Source organism: Cetorhinus maximus, chromosome 16 (genome assembly GCF_964194155.1).
Source record: "Cetorhinus maximus chromosome 16, sCetMax3.hap1.1, whole genome shotgun sequence".
Taxonomy (NCBI): Eukaryota; Metazoa; Chordata; class Chondrichthyes; order Lamniformes; family Cetorhinidae; genus Cetorhinus; species Cetorhinus maximus.
Genome location: NC_135894.1, coordinates 17,465,567 through 17,489,768, shown reverse-complemented (window position 1 = coordinate 17,489,768; position 24,202 = coordinate 17,465,567). Strand labels below are relative to the sequence as shown.

The 24,202-nt window shown below is 44.0% G+C and overlaps 1 protein-coding gene across 1 annotated transcript in view; it reads right to left on the bottom strand.

Moving 5' to 3' along the window:
- Nucleotides 1-23,660, bottom strand: part of gucy1b2 (guanylate cyclase 1, soluble, beta 2) — a 34,521-nt gene extending 10,861 nt beyond the window's left edge. Inside the window, exons 1-6 of the mRNA XM_078560599.1 lie at nt 23,579-23,660; nt 17,444-17,604; nt 12,671-12,770; nt 9,552-9,748; nt 7,051-7,162; nt 4,299-4,402 (exon numbers count right to left, since the gene is read on the bottom strand). Coding sequence (XP_078416725.1) covers nt 4,299-4,402; nt 7,051-7,162; nt 9,552-9,748; nt 12,671-12,770; nt 17,444-17,604; nt 23,579-23,645 — 741 coding nt within the window. The 5' untranslated portion in view covers nt 23,646-23,660. The remainder of the gene's footprint in view (nt 1-4,298; nt 4,403-7,050; nt 7,163-9,551; nt 9,749-12,670; nt 12,771-17,443; nt 17,605-23,578) is intronic.
- Between the last annotated feature and the right edge of the window lie 542 nt (nt 23,661-24,202).

The following is a 24,202-nucleotide window of genomic DNA, read 5'->3' as shown; positions in this document are numbered from 1 at the left end:
TTGCACAAACAGAAACGTGATAATTTTGCAATGTTGGCTGAGGGATAAATATTGACCTGAACACCAGGGAGAATGCCCCTGCTCTTCTTCAAAGTGGTGCCACGGGATGTCTTAAGTTCACCTCGTCCAGAAGACAGCACCTTCAACATTGGGGCACACCCTCTCTGCGGCACTGTAGTGTCAGCCTTGATTTTTATAAGAGAGAAAGAGCAAGGGAGGACAAGTTAGTGAGACAAAGACAGGAAAAGACTGTAGCTTCAAATCAGCACAGCTGACACAATCCAATATTTATGTTTTCAGGTGCAGGTACATTGGGCTGGATTTTCATCCAAGAGGCAGGTTGCAGGAGTTGGGAAATGTTCTGGCTTGGTGTACCCACTTTGAGAGAAAGTGCCTGCAAAAACGGGATTTTCATTCTGGAGGGGCAAGAGGGGCCAAGGATGTAGAATGAGGCTTGGCTTAGACCCCAGACATCCATTAGTCTGTTAAAACAGCTGCACCCCAGGGAAAACATTGCTTGATTTACAGCTCCTTCTCTGTGATCTATTCTGTCAATTGTACAATGTTTATTTACACAAGATAAAGAGTGCCAAGTGCTTGAGTTTCTGCTATTGAAACGTTAAAGGGTAATTGACAATTTTATAGGGCTATAGTACAAGTAATTCTTTTTAAGAAAATAGAAAATTGTGAATGAATTACTAGTTTTTAAATGCTTTTTCACATGCTATTGTTGCTATAAGATTCATTGGTTCTGTACAGAGTGTCTACTGGGTGAATGGGCATGGAAGTGCCAAAGGCATGGAGGGTATGAGGAGCCATGGGAGGGTGGGTGGGGGGGCATAAGTTGGCATAGAGGGTATGAAAGACCATGGGGATGGGTGGAGGGACATAAATTGGCAAGAGAGCATGGTAAAGATCTTTTGAACTTACCTCATCTACACTATGGTTCACGACTTCTCTGAGGGACTGTGAGCCATGGCTCCTTGAAAAGCTGGCCCAACTTCACGAAAATTGCGGGGAACTGGGAGATGCCTAACGCTGCATCTGAGTCCGTCAGGTCAGGAGTGCGGGATGTGGGCTTGTGACCTGCACCAGCCTGCACTCTTATCCTGCACTGCTGAAAATTGGGGGCACCAGGAATGGGGCCGGGAATCCTGGAGTCTATTCCCGGCTGCCACTTATAAAGGGTCCACGGAGCCGCCCTGACTCTGCAAAAATCCAGTCCATCTTATAAGGACCTCAAAAGTGACATGTTAGTTGATTTGTCCCATCTTCATCAAAATGTTGGCACTGAGGAATAGAAAAGAACATATCTTTCACACACTATCTACGTAAACTACACCCAGGTCAAGTGTAAAACAGACCAACGCACACCAAACCTTGGCTCTTGGTTTACATAATTAAAAAATAATAGTCTTTTTTGAATAAGAAAGTACAAATTGATTGAATGTGAGGGGTTTGTATTTCAATTTCATACAATTTCCAGACATTCGGTCAAGACCTCTCGAGTTTAACACCAGTGAGAGTGCTTTGATTTGTGCTTCACTGGTCATTCAGAGTTTCATACGGAACAGAGTAAAGTCTGAACATGTACTAGGCGAACTGATATTTCTGTTATGGGACACTGTGGGTCAGCTAGTCTGGGCTTTATTTTGGTTTATTGTGAAATTTTACAATGAGGTGATATTTCGAGATTTGTCCTTATTTTGCGGCCAATAAACCCGAAAACGTTAGCTGGTTGATGAAATCAGAAATGTAAGCAGAAGAACAACAAAATCATACTAGTGATTTGATAGGCTCCAGGCAACGTGGGCAGCTTTAAGGACATTAGAACACCATTATGTTCTCTTCATGGGCTAATTCCTTTACTTCTGAAAAAGGTCAGAAAATAAGTTAAGGGGAGTTGTCAATTGTAAAAACCAAGCCTTGTAATTCCCTTCCCCAGTCATCTTTCTCTTGAATATGAATCTAAAGTTTTCTCTTTCATTTCCACATCCAGTGAGCATCCTGGGTGCTGATCACTCCGCAGGAAGAAGATCTTCCCTACGTTGACCTTTCACCTGTTTGGAAGTTGCAAAGCCACTTACTTCCTTCTTCTCCTCCTTCTTCCTTTAGCTTTCCCATGTTACATATGAGTCGCCATAATGCTGCTTCACATCAACCATTCATTTTTGGATTTGGTGGGTGGTTCTACAGCCGAGTGTCCTTCCTGTCGCTAACCTTCCCCATTTGTCCAGGGCTGGGAACTGAAGCATGGCTGACCAGGAGTTTCTCCCTCTCTTACCAGCAGTCATAGGCATGTTGGAAGGATTTACAAGTTGACAATCGACCTGTTTGGCCACGTTATGAACGCACGGAAGGCTACTTACTTTCATCTCCGCAAAATCTCCTCCTTCTCCCTAAGCTCCTCCTCCTCTGCTCCTGCTGAAAACTTTACTTCTGTCTTTTCATCTCCTGACTCGATTTCTCCAATGCTTCCTTCACCCACCACCTGAGTGAGCTTCACCCTACCCAAAGCCACCACTTCAATCCCATCCCACCTTAAATCCTGCACACCTTAAAACCCCTTGTTCTCAGCAACCATACACCAGCACATCGATTTCAAAATGTTCCGCTTTCTCTAAATATTGCTCCACTTTACCACTACAACCTTCTCCAGGCTTGCCCCAATTCACACTTTTTCCACCCCTGGCCTTCTTAGTATCCCTGCTTCACTATCGGAGGTAGGACCTTCAGCCATAATGTCCCTGCACCTTGAGGCATTTCACTGTACTAAATTCCAAGTTGTATTTGAGAAGTGTGGACTGTATCTTTTAATTAAGGTATTTCTCAACATATACCCTGCTTTTCCAGCAGTGTAATTTAACATTCTGTTTGCAGTGAAGGCCCTGTCACTGTGATTGATGTTATTTAAATGACCCAAATTCTTTTTCATTTCACGTTCAGTTATTTCTGCACCTGCAACATTCATTTTTTGTTCCAGTTATTTTTAATTTATGCTGTGGATATGAACAATGTTGGCAATGTCAGCATTTATTGCCTATTCCTTGATGCCCTTGAGGTGGCAGCTCTGGGCTTTCTTTGTGAATCACTGCAGTCCATGTGGTGTAGGTACACCCACAGTGCTGTTAGGGAGGGAGTCCCAGGATTTTACCCAATGACAGTGAAGGAACGGCGACATATTTCCAAGTCAGGGTGGCGAGGGGCTTGGAGGGGAACTTGCAGGTGGTGGTGTTCCCATGGGCTGAATTTCCCCCTGTTGTGGGGGGGGGGGGGGGAAAGTTGAATGGCGGACGCACAAAGGTGCGCTTCCGATCAGCGCCCCCAATTGGAGGCGTGGCACCATTTTACGTGGGCGGGCCAATTCAGGCCCGCCCAGCGTGACGTCCGCACAGAAACGCTATGCACTCCGTGTGTGGGCAGTGGTGGGGGGGGGGGGGGGGGTGGAATCCCAAAAGCGAGAGTGCGCTCCTTCATGCATGCGCACAACAGAGCGCACTCATCCCCAGTGCAGCCTCAGGTAGATCAGCTAGAAATGTCAAAAAGATTAAAATAGAAAAATAAAATTCCCCCAACTTGTCCCCTCATATGACAATGTCACACGAGTTGGGACATGTCCATAATTTTCTCAAGAACTCTATTAAAAATTTTTAAAAGCTACACGAAACCTCATCCCGCCCGTGGATGAGGTTTCGTGCTTTTTCTAATTCCCGCTGGGGCTCCTGGCCTGCCCGTCAACCTTAAGGTTGGACAGGCAGGTCCTTTAATTACTTAATTAACCCTGTCAATGGCCTCAATTGGCCATCGGCAGGTCGGCGGGTGCGCAGCTGATTGCGCTGCGTCCCCACCTTCCTGGAAATTTAAATGGGGCGCGGTGACGTCGGGAGTTCCCCCCGACATCGCCGTTCGTCATTTTATGCGTCGGCGAGTGGGCCCCGCCCCCACTCGCCAACGCATAAAATCCTGCCCCATGTGTCTGCTGCCTTTGTCCTTCTAGGTGGTAGTGGTTTGGAAGTTGCTGTTGGAGGAGCCTTGGCCAGCTGTGTGCTGGTGGTTGAGAGGGTGAATGTTTAAGTTGGTGTGTGTCCATTATGTCACACTTGCCTGTACTGACCTCCGTCTCCCATTACTGAATCCATTTACAAACTCCATCAAGCTGTTTTTGCAGATCTCGGACTTCTGCCTCCAACTCAACACTGTATTCCCCTTTCCAGTTTAATATTCTCAGGGAATTTCAACATTCACTTTCTGAATTCAAGCCAATAAAATAACTCGAGCAATAGCAAAGAAAGTTTTACCTCATCATCAAAGACTATGTGGAAAGGAAATGCATCACAGAAAGCTTTTCTGTCTATCCAGAGCCTCTCCGGATAAACTGGCTCAAAAGAACTTGGCAAGTTACCTAGTAATAGGAAAGCATTGAGTAATTAGTGAACTTTTCTGCACAATTCCAATGACTTTTTTTTTTATATAGGAGAACTAAATACGAGTGGAAAGTCATTATGAAAAGACTAGTATTTGGTATTTGGTAGGTGGACTGATAGCCTGCTCTTTAATTCAGAGTCAGCATTCTCAGCTTGGAGTTAAAAGTGGGGTTTGAACCCAGCACCAACCTGAATCTGAGGTAGGAAGCAGACCACAGGGGCAAGGGCTCCCATTCTAATGACTCAGAAAGGTCATCAAAAATCTCACGTCACTCCTTGAACTAGAACAGGGAGTTCTCCCAGTGATAAAAACAAAAAACTACTGCGGATGCTGGAAATCCAAAACAAAAACAGAATTACCTGGAAAAACTCAGCAGGTCTGGCAAGTTCTGCTGAAGGGTCGTGAGGACTCGAAACGTCAACTCTTTTCTTCTCCGCCGATGCTGCCAGACCTGCTGAGTTTTTCCAGGTAATTCTGCTTTTGTTTTGAGTTCTCCCAGTGCTTCGGTTAACTTTTCTGCTTCAATTCCAACATGCCAAAATACAGGTTCACTGACCATTCATTCCTCTCAGTGCCATGGACAAAATGGTTGCCATCTTTGTTGATTTAACAACAGTGGTTGGACTTCAAAAAGTAATTGATTGAATTTGAACTGTTACCACCAGCCTGCGATGAAGAGATCCAAATCCAGGGGCATGAAAAGTAGGGTCACTTTCATTGGAACAAAGCAAGATAAGGAGATTTGATTGATGTGTCTTAAATTATGAAAGGATGGGTGTAGATGGAAGCAGACCGTTTCCAGTAGTTTAGGGCTTAAGAATGAAGGGTCATGGGTACCTGATTTAGAACAGAGGCTAGGAGAAACTTCCTTACACAGCGAGCTGTGAGACTGGGCAATTCACTTTGAGTTAGTGGTTGAGGTAGGAACTATGTCAACATTAGATAGGAAAAGACAATGGAAACCAATTGAAATTATCGACTGAAAGTGACCAAAACAAATGGTATTTCTAACTGGGCATCAGAAATCAGTTGGGATTCCTCGTTCTCCAGTTGGCACCAATATCTTTCAGCCAACTTTAATGTTCATCTGTTAACTGGTTCAACTGGAGCCAGTTGGAAATAAGTGGAACCAGCTGACACGATAACTGGTTCAACTGAAACTTGATGAAGCCAACTGGTCAGTTTTACTAAACCAGTACACCAGGGAAAACCAACTGAGACACTCACTCTATCCCTCAGTTATCTCTCTCTTTCTCTCTTTCTCTCTCTCTCTCTCTCTCTCTCTCTCTCTGTCCCCACTGGGCTTCTCTCTTTTCTCCCTTCCCCCTATTGTCTCTTTATCACTCTTTCTCTCTCTTCCCACAGTCTCTCTCCCCAGTCTTTCCCCTCGTCTCTCTCCCCCAGTGTCTCTTTCCCCCACTCTCACCCCCCAGTGTCTCTCCGCAGATTCTTTCTCCCCAGTCTCTCTCACCCCCAGACCTATTCCCCCCAGTCTCTCTTCCCATCTCTTTCCCAGTTTCTCTCCCCAGTCCCCTCCCCCAGAACCCTCTTTAGACTCTAACCCCAATCCCCCTCCCCTCCAGTCTCTCTCCCCCCCAATCTCTCTCCCCAGGCCCCTCAGTCTCCCTACCACCATCTTTCTCTCCCCAAGTCCATCCCACAGTCTCTCCTCCTTCTCTCTCTCACCAGCCTTCCTCATTCCCACCCTCCCCAATCTCACCCCAGTCTCTCTCCCCCACAGTCTCTCACTCCCCCAGCAGTCACTCTCCCCCTTCAGTTTCTCCCCAGTCTCTCTCCCCCGCAGTCTCTTGCTCCCCCCCATCTCCCCCCAGCAGTCACTCTCCCCCCTCAGTCTCTCCCCACAATCTCTCTCCCCCAATCTTTCTCCCCCCAATTTCTCTCCCCTAGTCCCTCTCCCCCATCTCTCCCTGCCACACTCCCCTCCGTCTTTGCCCCCACTCTCCCTTCCCCCAATCTCTCTCTCCCCTAAAGCCTCTCCCCCATCTCCCTCAGTCTCTCCCCCATTTCTCCTCCAATCTCTCTCCCCTCAATCTCTCCTCCAGTCTCTCTCCCCCCCCCCCAGTCTCAATCTCCCCTAAAGTCTTTCCCCATCTTCCTCCATCTCCCCAAATCTCTCTCTTCCCCCAATCTCTCCCCCCACAGTCCTCCAGTCTCTCTTCCCCCAACCTCTGTCTGCCCCAAGTCTCTCCCCCAGTCTCTCTTCCCCAAATCCCTCCCCCCAGTCTTCCACCCTGCAAGTGTCTCTCCGCCCCCCAGTCTCACCCCTCACCTCACCCTGTCTCTCCAGTATGAAGAGAAAAGGGGTAAAGTCTGTAGAAACAGAGCCAGGTAAATGGGATTGGGAATATTTGCTCATCTGGAGAATAAATTTGAACACAGGGCCAAGAAGCCAGCTCCCATGTTGCACTTAATCCCATTCGGGTTAATTAATGACCTGAGTGTTCTTTAACCAAAGGATTAAAGCATTCCTGGATATTAACAGTTGGGAAATATGAGCAATATAGCAAAAGGAAGGCCTTCCCTAAGGAATTCTGGTGCCCTTTAAGTGCTCTGTCAATAAACAATATCATTTAAAGCATAGTTATTATATATAATGAAACATACTTTGGCCAAATTTCACAATGTTTCTGAGAATGTCCCAGTGTGTCCTCTTGACTGAGCAGTGCGACAGTGCGTGATATTTCTCCTTCATCTTATGCAAATACCTCTCAATCTCCTATGGTACAAAGTCAGAAAGGAAATCAGTTTCTGAGGAGATGCATCTACCTTCCCTGGTGGTGAGTCTCAACTTGAACAGAAACCAATGAAAGTGAAACCAAGTGGGCTCCATAATGGGTCGGTAATCTTCTCAGCCAGGTTACCCCTCAGCCAGTCGACTGCCAACCCTGCAGGAGTAAAGATTCGACCCAAGGGCACTGGAGTGAGCAAACTGAAATAAAATGGTCAGGGCTTTGAAAAAAAAAATGACATTTTGTTTAAATTTTCTTTGAACACTTATTTATTGGCTATAAAAATATTGGAGATGGGGGGAGGCAGCGGAAGAGGCTGTTTTACTGGCAGTCAAGAATTATTCATTCAATCAGGTAAAGAACAATCTGTTCACTCTCCACTGTGTGTGCGAAGGTGGGGGCGGCACAAGAATGGACATGTCGGATGACTAATGAAGGAACGTGGGGGTGGGGTGGTTGGAGGTGGGAGGTCAAATGATGAAACCTCCAGCTATATGTGAAATGAGAGTTAGAAACTCTATTGGCTGGAGAAGTGGAACATTTCCCTCTACATATACGGCAGATAAATAAAACAATGTACAAAGATGTTAGTAGTAGATTTCTGCTATCAGTTCACCCTGACTAATACGCGCATGCTCGATATTCAACGTGCTTTTTAGGTATTGGTCTTGGCTCAGTTGGCAGCACTTTTGGAAGAAATGACTGACTTCCTAAAAGAGGCTTTTGCCACCCAGCAGTAGGCCCCTTTTAAAATGGCGGCAAGCACATCGCTGGCACTAAGGGGGCCGTAAAGCTGTTGGCCCTGTTCTGAGATTATTATACCCATTAACTCAAATTGAAATCAGTCCCACAGAATCACATAGCATTGAAGGAGGTCTTTCAGCCTATCACACCTGTTGAACAATCTGAAACAACTGTGCATTCCCATATTATTTCCCCACACTACTTTAAAATAGTTATCTACTTCCCTTTTAAAAGGCGTACGAATTTTGCTAACACCAAGGTTTCTGATTGGCATTTTGCGTCCCAATAACTCTTATATAAATGAACAGATTCCTCCTTCCCCTCTGAACACGATATTAAACATCCAACTCTAACAGCCAGTCCTGGCCATCACCCCACATCCACTGTATTCACAGCAGTTCTACCATGCAATGTTAGGGTGTTGATGACTCTTAATGCCATCAATGCTGTTATAAATGTGGGGCTTTACAAAACAATAATGTTTTAAAAAGTCTCCTTTAATTTAAAGTGAAAGAGAATATTCTAGAAAGGGGGATAGTGAGCTCACACTAAACATCTGTCCATAGAAAGGCCAATGTGATCTGGTTGTCATGGGGAAAGAAAGCCAAACCAAAATGTATTGAAATTAAACGACAGTTTTCACATCTTGACATGGAAAGAGGGACAGCTGCTTTTTGTAGACCGACACACAGAAACATGGAAAGAGAAAGGGACAAAAGGAGCTACTACTGTGAAGAGCAGGAAGCACTGTTTTTGTGTTATCAACCAAGCAGGATGCTGATGAGACCTGGTTCTCTGTTTGAAGAGAAGAGGATGGAATAGATGAGACTTTTGGAGATTTAAGGAACAAGGAGTCGCCCAGGCGGCTTTGCTGGTGGAATGATTTTCAAAGGACACTGGAAGATTCAACCTGGCATGGTAGGGACAAGTGAGCCTGCTGGAAGGTTGGGAGTAACTTGGGACATAATCGTTAATGCTGCATATCCGCCAGAAGTGTGGCGTAGAGTAAAAACATTTCATATGACATACTTTGAGTGCATTGCTTGGTTAATGCAAATGTTCCTTTTCTTTAGTTTAGAGTATTAGTTGCCTATTGGATAATGTTTAGTCTGTGTTGGTTTTAGTTTTTTGTTACAGTAAACATCATAAAATGTGAAATCTTGTCTTTCGGTTATTTCCTTCGGTCGCTGGGAAATTAATCTCTTTTTAAAAGTTATCGGTCTCTACAGGGATCATAATGTACAAAGCTTTAATGGATTTGTAGCAAATTCCTCTCTGCTGTTTTAAAGGAAGAGTTATTCAATGTACATATGAGCAGTTATGGTGATCAGCAATGCACCATCTGTAAGGCTGGTGAAAACAGATTAATGGTATCTTTCAAAAGGAAATTGAAAAGGAACATTTTCAGGGCTAAGGGAAAAGAAAGGGAGTGGGACTAACTGTGTAGCTTTCCCAAAGAGGTGGTACAGGCATGAAAGGCTGAATGGCCCCACATTTTGCTGCATCATTCTATGATTTAAAAGAGTAGAGGATTTGGAAAGTCTTGAGAAGTGACCTTGGCAGTTGGTACCCTCCAAGCCTTGAAGATTTGACTTCACTGACCTGGAATCTTGCAGAATGTGTAAAATCTACCTCTTTATCCAGCTGTTTTCCCTTGGACTGCATGCTTGTCTCTGGCCTCTCCCTCTGCCGCTGTGACAGCTTCTTCTGGACAACAAGAAAAACCACATGCTCCATCTTTTCCGTGCATTCTTCCTCTTCCGACTGGTCAAGGATTTCCATCTCCACCTCTGTATCAAAGAAATCTTTGGCTACAGCTTGTATTATCCCTGGAGTATAGACATTTAAGGAAAGAGTGATATAGTTTCATTGGATCCCACTGGGGATGTGTCGATGTTCAACTTTGTTGCCTTCAGCATGAGGGATCATCCGGGAAGAGTGTGGAGAGGAGAACTGAACAGGGAGGACGACATACTTAGAACCCATCTGATCTTCCTTCCCAATTTGAGTACATAATCTAGGCTAACACTCCACTACAGTACAGGGAAACTCAGTTAAAAGCAAAATACTGCGGATGCTGGAAATCTGAAACAAAAACAAAAATAGCTGGAAAAGCTCAGGAGGTCTGAAAGCATCTGAGGAGAGAAAGACAGAGTTAACGTTTTGAGTCCGTATGACTCTTCTTCAGAACTAAAGAGAAGTAGAAATGTGGTGAAATATAAGCTGTTTTAGAGGGGGTGGGACAGGTGAAGCTGGATAGAAGGCCGGTGATAGGTGGAGGCAAAGGAGAGATTGTCAAAGATGTCATGAACAAAAGGTGGAAGGGGTGTTGATGGTGGTGATACTGGCTAAAGGAGGTGCTAATGGTGACAATAAGAGTAGAAAGCAGGATGAGCAAGTGACAGATGGCCCTAGTGGGGCTGGGGTGGGAGGAGGGGACGGTGTGGGAGAAAAGATCGAAATAGGCTAAAAGGTGGGGATAAAACAATGAACGGAAATAAATTTTAAAAATATAATAATAGAAATAGGTGGGAAAAATATATATATGTATAAAAATTAAAAAATAAATATTTGAAAAAAGGGGATCAAAAAGGGGTGAGGATGGAGGAGAGAGTTCATGATCTGAAGTTGTCAAACTCAATGTTAAGCCCGGAAGGCTGTAAAGTGCCTAATCGGAAGATGAGGTGCTGTTCCTCCATCCCATTCTCTCAGTTCCTTCACCTCCGTCACATCTGTTCCGATGATGCCACTTTCCAAAACAGTTCCTCTGACATGTCTTCCTTCTTCCTTAACCGAGGTTTTCCACCCATGGTGGTTGACAGGGCCCTCAACCATGTCCGGCCCATCTCCCGCACATCCGCCCTCACACCTTCCTCTCCCTCCCAACCATGATAGGGTTGCCCTTGTCCTCACTTTTCACCCCACCAGCCTCCGCATTCAAAGGATCATCCTCCACCATTTCCGCCAACTCCAGCATGATGCCACCACCAAACACATCTTCCCTTCATCCCCCCCCCTATCGTCGGCATTCCGTAGGGACCGTTCCCTCCGGGATACCCTGGTCCACTCCTCCATCACCCCCTGTACCTCAACTCCCTCCCCTGGCACCTTCCCATGCAATCGCAGAAGGTGCAACACCTGCCCCTTTACTTCCCCCCTCCTCACTGTCCAAGGGCCCAAACATTTCTTTCAAGTTTCACTTGCACTTCCCTCAATTTAGTCTACTGCATTCGCTGCTCCCAATGCGGTTTCCTCTACATTGGAGAGACCAAACGCAGACTGGGTGACCACTTTGCGGAACACCTTCAGTCTGTCCGCAAGCATGACCCAGACCTTCCTGTCGCTTGCCATTTCAACACTCCACCCTGCTGTCATGACCACATGTCCGTCCTTGGCCTGCTGCAATGTTCCAGTGAAGCTCAACGCAAACTGGAGGAACAGCACCTCATCTTCCGACTAGGCACTTTACAGCCTTCCGGACTGAATATTGAGTTCAACAACTTCAGATCATGAACTCTCTCCTCCATCCTCACCTCTTTTTGATCCCTTTTCAAATATTTATTTTTTAATTTTTATATATATATTTTTTCCCCCACCTATCTCTATTATTATATTTTAAAAATTTATTTCCATTCATTGTTTTATCCCCACCTTTTAGCCTATTTTGATCTGTTCTCCCACACCATCCCCTCCCTCCGCCCCCCCGACCCCTCCGTGCCCCCCCCCGACCCCTCCGTGCCCCCCCCCCGACCCCTCCGTGCCCCCCCCCCCCCACCCCCACTAGGGCCATCTGTCACTTGCTTATCCTGCTTTCTACTCTTAGTATTAGCACCTCCTTAATACCCCTTCAACCTTTTGTTTATGACATCTTTTGCAATCTCTCCTTTGCCTCCCCCTATCACTGGCCTTCTATCCAGCTTCACCTGTCCCACCCTCCTTAAACAATATATATTTCGCCACATTTTTACTTCTCTTTAGTTCTGAAGAAGAGTCATATGGACTCGAAACGTTAACTCTGTCTTTCCCTCCACAGATGCTGTCAGACCTGCAGAGTTTTTCCAGCTATTTTTGTTTTTGTTACAGGGAAACTAAGTGTTTGTCTATCTGTCTATATATCTTTCCCTCTGAGTTCAGTTAGGAACAAGTTTCCTCTCTGTGCACTATCCAGACAATGACTAACATCCAGGCATACAGACAAATATCCATCCCACAATAACTGGTTGATTTCATAAACATATCCAGTAAGTGTACATCAAGACCATCAGTATTAGCACAGCTGGAGAGCATTCACGCCATGTTGCTTGAATATGAAAGTGCACTGAACGACTCAACTGATGGGCCCTGTTTCACATTGCTGGCACAAAATTATATTTTGTACACTCAATCGAGAAGACCCATATGGAATAACAAACAAACGGGGTCTCTGCCTCTCTTCCGCCGAAGTTACATTAAGTTACATTCTGTGGAGCCAGAGCAGCTTCGAGGAAATTCGGAGCCAGGCCTTTACCCCACAAAAAACAGTGGAAAAGTAACGTGAAGAAAAGGGGTGAGTTACAAGAATCATCTGCTCTGGGAGCCACCTGCCCTATCGAAGTACAGATCAGCCAAAATCTGACTGAAGGATAGGTCAGGCTCAAAAGGTTGGATGTATATATTAGCTAGAGGTGATTCACCTGTACAACAAATAGAAAATGCTTACAAACTTTCTTATCAATTGAAAGACAATTGCCAGCTAATAATGCAGTTTGTACCTGGGACTATATGACAGAGCCCTCTTCTGTCAGAATAGTAATGAAGCCACATCTCTCCACCTTCCCTCTTCTCCACTCGAAAAGATGGTGCTTTCATCTCCTAATAATCAGATAATACAGAGCCTTTTATTGGTTGACATATTCATTTTGGCAAGTATATTTTGGTATTTGCTTTCAGAGCTGAAACATAAAGGACTATAAAATTTTGACCCTGTGCCCCTGGTTAGAGGGTCTGGAAGCAGGTTCAATAGTGACCTTCAAAGGGGAATTGGATAGATACTCGTAAGGGAAAAAATTGTAGAGCCCTGAGGAAGAAGCTGAGGAGCGGGATTAATTTGATAGCTCTTTCAAAGGGCCAGTTCAAGCATAATGGATGAATGGCCTTCTTCTGTGCTGTAGGGTTCTATGGTTCTATCTGCACTACCACCAGATGAGGCTCTCCATTGTCTGTATGAAGTCAGAGAATTACTAGGCTAATGGAATGTTGGCCTTTATATCTAGAGGGCTGGGATGCAAGGGTGTAGAAATCACATTTCAGATATACAATGTCCTGGTCAGAGCACACTACATGATTGGCTGGCTGATTGACAGGCGAATTGACAACCTGATTGACAGTCTGACTGACAGGCTGTCGAGCGAGCACTCTTACAGAAAGGGCTGTGGAGGTCAGTGGCGGGGGGAGGGTAACAGGTTCCACTTCCTGGAACTGGGGGGCAAAACAGCCCTGCTCTTACTGACCCAGACACTGTTATAATGGTAATTATGTTTCTTTATTCTTTCATGGGATGTGGGTGTCGTTGGAAAGGCCAGCATTCATTGCCCATCCCTAATTGCCCTTGAGAAGGTGGTGGTGAGCTGTTTGGTTGTTCAATACAGGCAGAGTGCAGACCTTACTCAACCAGCCTGCTCTTGCAAAACCCAAAATGCCTACTGTTAGATATGATTCCACCATTGGGTAGCACTTGTTGAACAATCTTGAGTGTGTTAATAGCTACACTCACAATCAAGTTAAGATAATCACAAAATCTTAATGGCACAGAAGGAGTCCATTCGGCCCATCATGTCTGCATCAGCTCTCCAATTGAGTATTATGACCTAGTGCCATTGCCCTGCCTTTTCCCTGTACCCATGCAGATGGTTTCTATTCAAATTATCATCTAATGCCCTCTTGAATGTCTCGATTGAACCTGCCTCCACCACACTTCCAGGCAGTGCATTCCAGATTCAAACCACTCGTTGTGTGAAAAAAGTTTTTTCTCACGTCACACTTGCTTCTTTTGCAAATCACTTTAAATCTGTGCCCTCTCATTCTTGATCCTTTTACGAGTGGGAACAGCTTCTCCCTATATAGTCTGTCCAGCCCCCTCATGATTTTGAACATCTCTATCAAATCTCCCCTTAGCCTTCTCCTCTCCAAGGAGAACAGTTCCAACCTCTCCAATCCATCCTCATAGCTGAAGTTTCTCATCCCTGGAACCATTCTTGTAAACCTCTTCTGCACTCTCTCCAATGTGTTCACATCCTTCCTATAATATGTTGCCCAGAACTGTATACAATAATAAGTTGAGTTTGTAGCATAGCTCATTTACACTCGTTGGAAGCAACATACATTCATACACAGGAAACTCTTCTCCGCAAACAAAAGGAATATGCTCAACCCTTGCATCTTTTTTGAATTACCCAGGAGCTTGGGAACCTATCGTTCTCCATTGCTTTCTCCATGGCAAATGCCTCGGCCAATCAGGGATGAGTTGCCAACCAATCAGCATCTATTGTAGTATAAATTGTTTGATCGTTTGAAATTTGGCATTCTTGCATTTGTCCTAACACGTGCAAGATGAAAAGCTTCAGAAACATGTCTGTCTTTTCAGCAATAAAGGTTAATCAATCTGAAAAATCGATCGGCCAACTCAACTAACCTCTGTTGCCACAGAGATGAGTTATTCAAGAAGCAGCCTTGGTTGGAATTCTGAGAAGTTGACGATGGAATTTTTTCAGATGGTCTTTGGAGTTGAAGCTGAAAGTACCCAGGTTGCTGCGTGTAAGCCCTGAGTACAGCTGGCAGAGAAAGAAAGCCTTCTAAAAGCTGAAAAGCAGCTGTAGACCAGAAACAAAAGGGTTATCAGAAACCAGGGGTATTTCTTAGTTAGAGGCACTCAACAAGGGTGCAGGGAGGCTCAAGTTTGAGCTAAGAAGTCCACAGTCATGAGATGCTTATGGAATGTTGGAGGATCACTTAGCCATGGAATTATCCCCATGAAATTTCACATCTCAGAGAACAGGTGGAATACTGAGGAGAAATTGAAGTGAATTCCTGAGAACTGTAGCACTTTGGTTTGGTCCCTGGAATTGAAGGAACCTCCAAGAGCCTGACAAAGAGTTTCTGTGGGGGGAAGTGAGGGTGGGGGGGTGTGCGGTAGAAGTCATAAGGAAAAGGGGAGGCTCCTTTAAGAATTTTAGTCTAAAGTATGTGATTGTGTTTTATTATGCTTTTTGATGTAAAGTATAAGTATTCACTTAAGACAGTGTTTATTTAGTAGTGTTTGCTTTACTTGTTTCTTGTATAGTAAAACTCATTTGTTTTAAACTATGTAATCTTGTAGCATAATTTATTGCAATTGATCATTGGGTGTTCGAATTTCTCTTTAAACATTAACTGTCTCAACAGGGATTGTAACAAACCGCTGCAGTCCATGAGGTGTAGGTACACCCACAGTGCTGTTAGGAAGGGAGTTCCAGGATTTTGACCCAGCGACAGTGAAGGAATGGCGATATATTTCCAAGTCAGGATGGCGTGTGACTTGGGGAACTTGGAGGTGGTGGTGTTTCCACATGTCTGCTGCCCTTGTCCTCCTAGGTGGTGGAGGTCGCAGGTTTAAAAGATGCTGTTGAAGGAGATTTGGCAGTTGTTGCAGTTCATCTTGTAGATGGTACACACTGTGCATTGGTGCCGGAGGGAGCAAATGTTTAAATCAGTGGATGGGTGCCCATTAAGCAGGCTACTGTGTCCTGGATGGACCAACCTACCTTAAGGTCCAACAAGAAGGAGGCATTGCTGGATTGGGTTCTGGGGAATGAGTGGGTCAAGTGATGAATTATCAGTTCATGGAAAAGGTAAGGCTTGTGGGCCAGGAGAATCAGTGGTGCTTCAGCCCAGTGTCCATAAGCTTACCTGCTTCACTGTCCATGATCCATCCTTCCCACCATGATCACGGAAAACCACCAGGATCAGTAACAATCCCAACCCTGGGATCAACCCCCTTCCATCTTCCCACCAGGATCAGTGACCACATCTCCCCCACCCGCTCACTCCAGGTAAGATCCTCTGCCTCCACCCTACACCCACAGGCATCGGCTCCCCCTGCCCCTGGGATAGTGACCATTGACCACCTGGATACAGACTACTCCCCCACACCTCCCCTTCAAACTCACTCAGCTGCAGGCCCTCTACCTGTTCCTGGGCCTGCAGTCTCCTCAGGAGCATTTTCCATCTGGAAATCCCCAGGCCAGGAACCAGCTGGAAAATAAGACGCACATTGTGAGATTAAAATGACACAGTCTGTAGGGAAACCTGGACCTCTGCATTTCCTGACCAAATTCCCCACCCCCCACTCAATCTGCTCACAAAAACCGCAGCTGTCAAGATTGGGGTCTCTGCTTGACTCCACACATCCTGTCTGATCTGCTGAGAATGTTCTGCATTTCCTGTTTTTATTGTTAATTAAACTCTGCTGTCTAGTTCTACTTATCACCTGTGCCTCAGTGATAGCACTCTCACCTCTGAATCAGCAGGACATGAGTTCAAACCCCACTTAGAGCCTTGTGCCCACCATCCTGACAACATTCCAGTTCAGTTAGTGAGGGAGTGCTGCACTGTCAGAGGTGCTAGCTTTTGGGTGAGTTGTGAAACCAAGGTCCTATCTGCCCTCTCTGATGGATGTAAATGAATCCCTCTCCATATTTCGAAGATGATGTTCTGGTCAATATTTAACCCACAGCCAACATTGCTAAAACAAGCCACCTGGTTATACATCATATAGCTGTTTGTGGGAGTGTGCAAGTGGGCAGTTGTATTTCCATTACAACAGTGACTAACTTCAAAAGCACATCATTGGCTGTAAAACATTTTGAGACATCTTGGGGTTGTGAAAGGCACTATTTTAAATCTATAACTGTAATACCCTGTCAGTCTTTCCACCCCACCCCCACTAGAGCTGTACCTTGAGTGTCCTGCCATCCATTCTTAATTAGCACATTCTCTTAGATAATATCACCACCTTCAACACCTCTTTGTTCCTTTTGTCTGTGACATCTTTTGATTATTTGCTCCTATCACTGCTTGCTTGTCCCTACAACCACACGCCCCCCAACTTCTCTCCCCCTCTCTCTCTCTCTCTCCCCCCCACCCCCCACCTTAAACCAGCTTATATTTCACCCCTCTCCTAACTTTACTCAGTTCTGTTGAAGGGTCATGAGGACTCGATACGTCAACTCTTTTCTTCTCTGCCGATGCTGCCAGACCTGCTGAGTTTTTCCAGGTAATTCTGTTTCTGTTTTGGATTTCCAGCATCCGCAGTAGTTTTTTGTTTTTATAAAAATGCAGGCCTTACAGTCCCTTAACTTGTACGTTTATTTCAAATCTAAAAATAATCTAATTATAGTAAAAGTTGAGCCACTACAATGAATTACTGGTAGAACTGTATCACTACAGTTACCATAGCCTACCCTCAGGTTTTATTAAGCACTGTGTATTTTTCAGGAGAGTTCAGTTACCTGGTATGACAGGGCAAGGTAACTGTGAAGCGCATCCAAGTTTTCAATAAATTCCATTAGCGATCCTCCCAATGTTCGCAGCATCCTGTCATACCCAGACACCTTGCAGAAAGTGAAAAAGTATCCTCCAAAAAGTTTCAGGACAGCCTCAGCAGGCACATCTGTGTGGCAGCGGAAGAAGATTCAGTTAATCACATTGACTCACACCCAGCTACTTGACAAGTTGCACAAATGAGCACTTAACAACTCCGATTTTGAGAAAATCATTGAGGAATTCGCATTCTAACACATCCCAACAAATACAGCCAAATCTCACTAAGAATTGGAGTGTGATTAATTAGTAGGACAGTTGTTAGAACAGCCATTCTTTACCAAACAGTGATTTTCCAATCGTCCAAGGAGTTGAAATTGGTTACTTGACATCCTACTCTCCTAATTATAGCTGAATACTGCAAGTATCTACCATGGAGGCTAAAATCAGTGGGAAGCCAAATTAATGTCTGTGAATTAGTAGACATTCGCATGGATATAAATTAGTAAGAAATAGGCAGGCGTGAAATTAGTGTACAATTCACAGATGCAGATGAGTAAAAACATGTGTGTAAATTAATTGGCAAGTGCATGTTCATAACTGAATAGATAGCATATGTATGTAAATTAGTAGGCGATCTACTTGTATGTTAATTAGTAGGTAACCAACATGTATGTAAATTGGTGAGTAATCTACATGTATGTAAATTGGTGAGTAATCTACATGTATGTAAATTGGTGGGTAATCTACATGTATGTTAGTTGATAGAATACCCACATGTAGGCCTCTGAGATGAAGATGACTGGTGTTCACCATCTGGTGGGTATGCAGGTAACTGCTAAAGCTGATCTGTGTCCGGAAGGTTCTGCTGCAAATAGGACAGGATCCTGTGGACGATCGAGTTGCTGGCTCGGGATTTCCTCCCCTTGTGTTTTCTCTCTGTCTCTGTTATGTGTTTGCTTTTGAAGGAAGCCACACCATTTTGTTATTTGGTTGCGCCAGGTGCAGCGATCCTGGGCAAGCTTCTCCCAGGATTGGAAGTCGATATCAAAACCCCTAAGCGAAGCCTTCAGAGCGTCCTTGTAGCATTTCAGAGCGTCCTTGTAGCATTTCAGAGCGTCCTTGTAGCATTTCAGAGCGTCCTTGTAGCATTTCAGAGCGTCCTTGTAGCATTTCAGAGCGTCCTTGTAGCATTCCCTTTGACCATCATGAAAGCCCACTCCAGACTCGAGCTCTCCATAGAAGCTTTGGTAAACAAGTGTCTGGCATTCTGGCTACATGACCAGCCAATTTGGTTGTGACTGGTTCAATATGTTGAATATCCAAGGGTACTCAGTGTTTTGGAAGGATAGGCAGGAAGGAAGAGGAGATGGTGTAGCTTTGTTAGTAAAGGAAGAGATCAGTACTATAGTAAGGAATGATATAGGCACTGGAGAGCAAGGCGTAGAGTCAGTCTGGGTAGAAATAAGAAATAGCAAGGGAGAGAAGTCCCTGGTGGGAGTAATCTATAAGTCCCCAAACAGTAGTTCAGCAGTAGGGCACAGTATAAACCAGGAAATACTGGGAGCATGTACGAAAGGCACGCAATAATCATGGGTGATTTTAATATGCATATAGACTGCACTAATCAAATTGGCGAGGGTAGCCTCAAGGGAGAGTTCATCGAGTGTATTAGAGAATGTTTCTTGGAGCTATATGTTGTGAAACCAACCAGGGAGCAGGCTATTCTGGATTTGGTTTTGTGTAATGAGATGGGATTAATTAATGATCTCAGAGTAAAGGATCCTCTAGGGAAGAGTGATCATAGCATGCTAGAATTTCAAGTTCAGTTTGAGAGCGAGAAACTCAAGTCCCACACTAGTGTTCTGGAGTTAAACAAAGGTAACTACATAGGCATGAGGACAGATTTGGCCCGGGCAGGAAGACTACAAGGTAGGACAGTTGATGAACAGTGGCAGGTATTTAAGGAGATATTCAATTCTTCCCAGTAAAATATATTCCAAAGAGGAAGAAAGATGGTAAGAGGGGGAAAAAGCTTCCATGGCTAAGCAAGGAAGTTAAAGATAACATAAAGGCAAAAACTAAGGCATACCAAATTGCAAAGGTCAGTGGCAGGCTGCAAGATTGGGAAACTTTTAAAGATCAACAAAGGGTTACTAAAAAAAAATAAAAAAAGCAAAGGTAAATTATTAAAGAAAACTAGTGCAAAATGTAAAATCTGGTTGCAAAAGCTTCTACAAGTATATAAAAGGAAAGAAAGTAGCTAAAGTGATCGTTGGTCCCTTGGAGGATGAGACTGGGGAGTTAATAGTGGGGAACGCAGAAATGGCAGACGCTTAATCAATATTTTGCCTCAGTTTTCACGGTGGAGGACACTAGTACCACCCCAATAGTAACAGGTAGTGCAGAGGGTATAGAGAAGGAGGAACTTAGAACAATCACCATCACTAGAGAAAATGTACGAGCAAATTATTGGGATTAAAGGGTGACAAGTCCCCAGGACCTGATGGCCTACATCCCAGGGTCTTAAAAGGAAGTGACAGTGGAGATAGTGGATGCATTGGCTATAATATTCCAAAATTCCCTGGATTCTGGAAAGGTTCCAGTGGATTGGAAAAATGCTAATATTCAAAAATTGGAGGAGGCAAATACTATAGACCAGTTTGTTTAACATCTGTCGTTGGGAAATTGTTGGAATCCATTATTAAGGAAGTAGTAATGGGGCATTTGGAAAGTCAAAATGCAATCCATCAGAGTCAGCATGGTTTTATGAAGAGTAATTCGTGTTTGACTAATTTGCTAGAGTTCTTTGAAGATGTGACAAGCAAAGTGGATAAAGGGGATCCTGTAGATGTAGTATATCTGGACTTCCAGAAGGCCTTTGATAAGGTGCCGCACAAAAGATTAATACACAAGAAAAGGTCACACGGCATTAGGGGTAATATATTAGCTTGGATAGAGGATTGGATAACCAACAGAAAGCAGAGAGTCGGGATAAATGGGTCTTTTTCTGGATGGCAAGCTGTTAACTAGTGGGGTGCCACAGGGTTCGGTCCTTGGGCCCTAACTACTTACATTCTATATTAATGACTTGGATTCAGGGATAGAAGGTACTATAGCTAAATTTTCAGATGACACCAAAATAGGCGGGAAAGTAAGTTGCAGTGAAGAAATAAGAAATTTACAAATGGATATTTGGACAGATTAGGTGAATTGGCCAAAATTTGGCAGATGGAGTTGAACGTGGATAAGCGTGAGGTTATCCATTTTGGTCGGAAGAATAAAAAGGTGACTTATTATTTAAATGGAGAGAAACTTCAGAATGCTTCAGTGCAGAGGGATCTGGGTGTCCTCGTCCATGAATTGCTGAAAGCTAGTATGCAGGTACAGCAGGTAATAAAGGAAGGCAAATGGAATTTTGGCATTTATTGCTAAAGGAATAGTGTATAAAAATAGGGAAGTGTTGTTGCAACTGTACAAGGCATTGGTGAGACCACACCTGGAGTACTGTGCACAGTTTTGGTCCCCTTACTTGAGGAAGGATGTAGTTGCATTGGAGGTGGTTCAGAGGAGGTTCGCTAGATTGATTCCAAAGATGCGGGGCTTGTCTTATGAGGAGAGTTGAGCAGTTTAGGCCTATACTCGCTAGAGTTTAGAAGGATGAGAGGAGATCTAATTGAGGTATATAAGATGCTAAAGGGGATAGACAAAGTAGATATGGAGCGAATGTTTCCCCTTGTGGGGCATTCTAGAATGAGAGGCCATAGATTTGGGCTAAGGGGTGGTAGATTTAAATCAGAGATGAGGAGAAATTATTTTTCTCCAAGAGTCGTGAATCTGTGGAATTCACTACCTCAGAGTGCAGTGGATGCCGGGACGCTGAATAAATTTGAGGAGGAGATAAACAGATTTTTAATTAGTAATGGGTTGAAAGGTTATGGGGAGAGGGCGGGAAATTGGAGTTGAGGCCGAAATGAGGTCAGCCATGATCATATTGAATGGTGGGGCAGGCTCGAGGGGCTGAATTGCCTACTCCTGCTCCTAGTTCTTATGTTCTAATATGGTGTGGATGTTTGGCATGCCAGCTCGGGTGAGTCTGGTATTTTGTTCTGACATCTGATCTTCAGAAGCTTCTGAAGGCAACTCAAGTGAAAATGGTTGAATTTCTTGGCACAATGCTGCTACACAGTCGTCATCTCATCCTGCCAACCCTCTTCTTCAGCAGAGTGCAGTATTGTGGATGGTGTCTCGGAGTATGTTCCATTTCTCTTCTGCACTCTGTGTAAGAATGCTGGAGAGCAGCTGTTCAATTGGGTTCCTAAGCTGTGGTGACTAGAACTGGATTCAATATTCTGGACCTAACCAGGGCTTTATAAATCTACAGCATAACTTCTCTGCTTTTGTACCCAATCCCCCTTTTAATGAAGTCCAAGATCCCATTGCCATGGACAGAATGTATGTCCTCTCTTAGTGCCCACGATCAGTATGTTTGTATGGGAAAATGTGTGCCTTTTCTTACCTTGTTTGAGTGTGTATCCCGATTAAATAACTCAGCAGCAAGCTTTTGTAAGTATAAAAATAAAGAAGTTTATTTATTCTTGCATGCTTACCCCAAATTAAACATATCAGACACACTCGTTCTCACACAGACACACATACACAAAGATTAGACACAAATAAAAGTCATGAACTTTTACAGGGTACAGTGGTCTCAGTCTCTGGTTTATGATCTCCAGTCTCCCATGTGATAGGCCTGTAGTTTCTTGGATGGTTTTGATGTTTTAAAGTTGAAGGGAGATTCTTGCAAAGCAAAAGGTTCACAGAAGATTGTGAGGTTGCTTGTAGTTGAATTTTGAGGAGGTTGGTTCTCAGGCGAACATTAACTGGAACAGGTTACACACTCTGTCTAAAAACGGAAATGCTGGAAAAGCTCAGCAGGTCTGGCAGCGTCTGTAGAGCGAGAAACAGAGTTGATGTTTCAAGTCCACATTGACTCTTCATCGGAACACAAATCCAAAGGGTCATATTGTACTCGAAATGTCAACTCTGTTTCTCGCTCTACAGACGCTGTCAGACCTGCTGAGCTTTTCCAGCATTTCCTGTTTTTGCTTCAGATCTCCAGCATCTGCAGTAAGTGGTTTTATTTTACATACTCCGGCTGCCTGATGACTCACAGCTGGTTTCAAGTCTGGTTTACAGACTGGCTGAGCCGATGGTTCAATGGCTTTATGTGGAACTAGCTGCAAACAGCTCCTAGCCAATCTTTTTAAACAGGCAAAGACAACATGGCTGCCTCCATGTGGCTTTTCCCAAGTTTAAAGTCTTTTTTCAAATAAGGTAGGGGGAGGTTCAATGTTGTGTGTTGTGGGTTAATACCCCTGAGCGTTTGAAACAGTCAATGTCTTTGTTTTAGAATGACCCACTCAAATCAGATAACACCTCTTTGACTGATTTCAGGGAAGGGCATTGACTCAGCAGTCTGGAATGTTCTTTGATTCCCGCTTGAGACAGGGGAGTTGGTCTAATCCACAAAAGGAGTCAGGTGTCCCTTTGGGCAGCCATCTTTTCCTGTCTTTTTGTCTAGTTTTTTAAAAATATGAAATTAGTTTGAAGTTCAGAATATGACATAGCAGTACTGGGCATGGCACCATAATCTTCGCTAAGCACTCTCTCAATATGTCCTATCGCCTTCAAAAATCTATGCATATGAATGCTTTGTCCCTGCACACTCTTTAGAACTGTGCCATTAAGTTAATATTCCCTTTCTCAGACTGTTCATTTCCAGTTAACAGCACAAAGTGTTCTTATTGTTGTCATAGTAATAGTTTACATGTATCTTTTCTTTGTTTGGATGAGTGACAGAGGAAATGCACCCAGAGCACTGATTGGAATTAATTAAAGTCATCTGACATCATAAATTTTCTTTTTCCATTGGAACTTTCAGTTCTTTAATTCCATCTCTGTCCAGTTTTACTTTTTAAACAGCTTTATGTACACCTGACATATTGCATTGCATTGTATTGTATTGTATTGTGCGATTAAACATGTCGATTCAGGCAGGAAAATTGTACCTTGAAAGTAAAACCGAAGCAAACAGTACTTACTGAGCATTTTAGAAGCTGCCTGGACAAGTCTCAGTGTGATAGCATCATCATAGACCTGGTAAGTCATGAACGTGTCCTGAACTTCAGCTTGCGCTCTGAGAAGAGAAAGGCTAATTTTAGGTTGTGAGAAAGGAAAGCAAACAGAAAGACCGAAAAATTCAGCAGGTCAGTGGAAATAAAAATAAAACTGTGGACACTGGAATCAGAAATAAAACAAGTAAATAATGGAAATACACAGCAGGTTAGTTAGTAACTAAAGGAGCCCAGTTGATGCCAATCTGATGAATGGTTTACACCCAAAATTTGACCCTTTTTCTTTCCGAAGCTGTCTGTTTTATTGTCCACCATTTTCTAGTTGCATTTCAGCATTGCATGTAATTTGGACCAATTAACAAAGAATGTGTTTGTTTCTGCTAAGTTTCTGTCCTGGTGCAGTTCCTGCAAACAGATAGAAGCAGCAGTGACAATGATGCAAATTTCATCAACTATTGGTGGGCAGGATCCATAGTTCTGATCGATCATGAGGTAGAAACTTTAAGGCCAGTCTTACTTGTTAGTCATGGTTCAATGGTAACACTCTCATGTCTAAGTCAGAGGTTGTGGGTTCAACTTCCATTCTGGAGA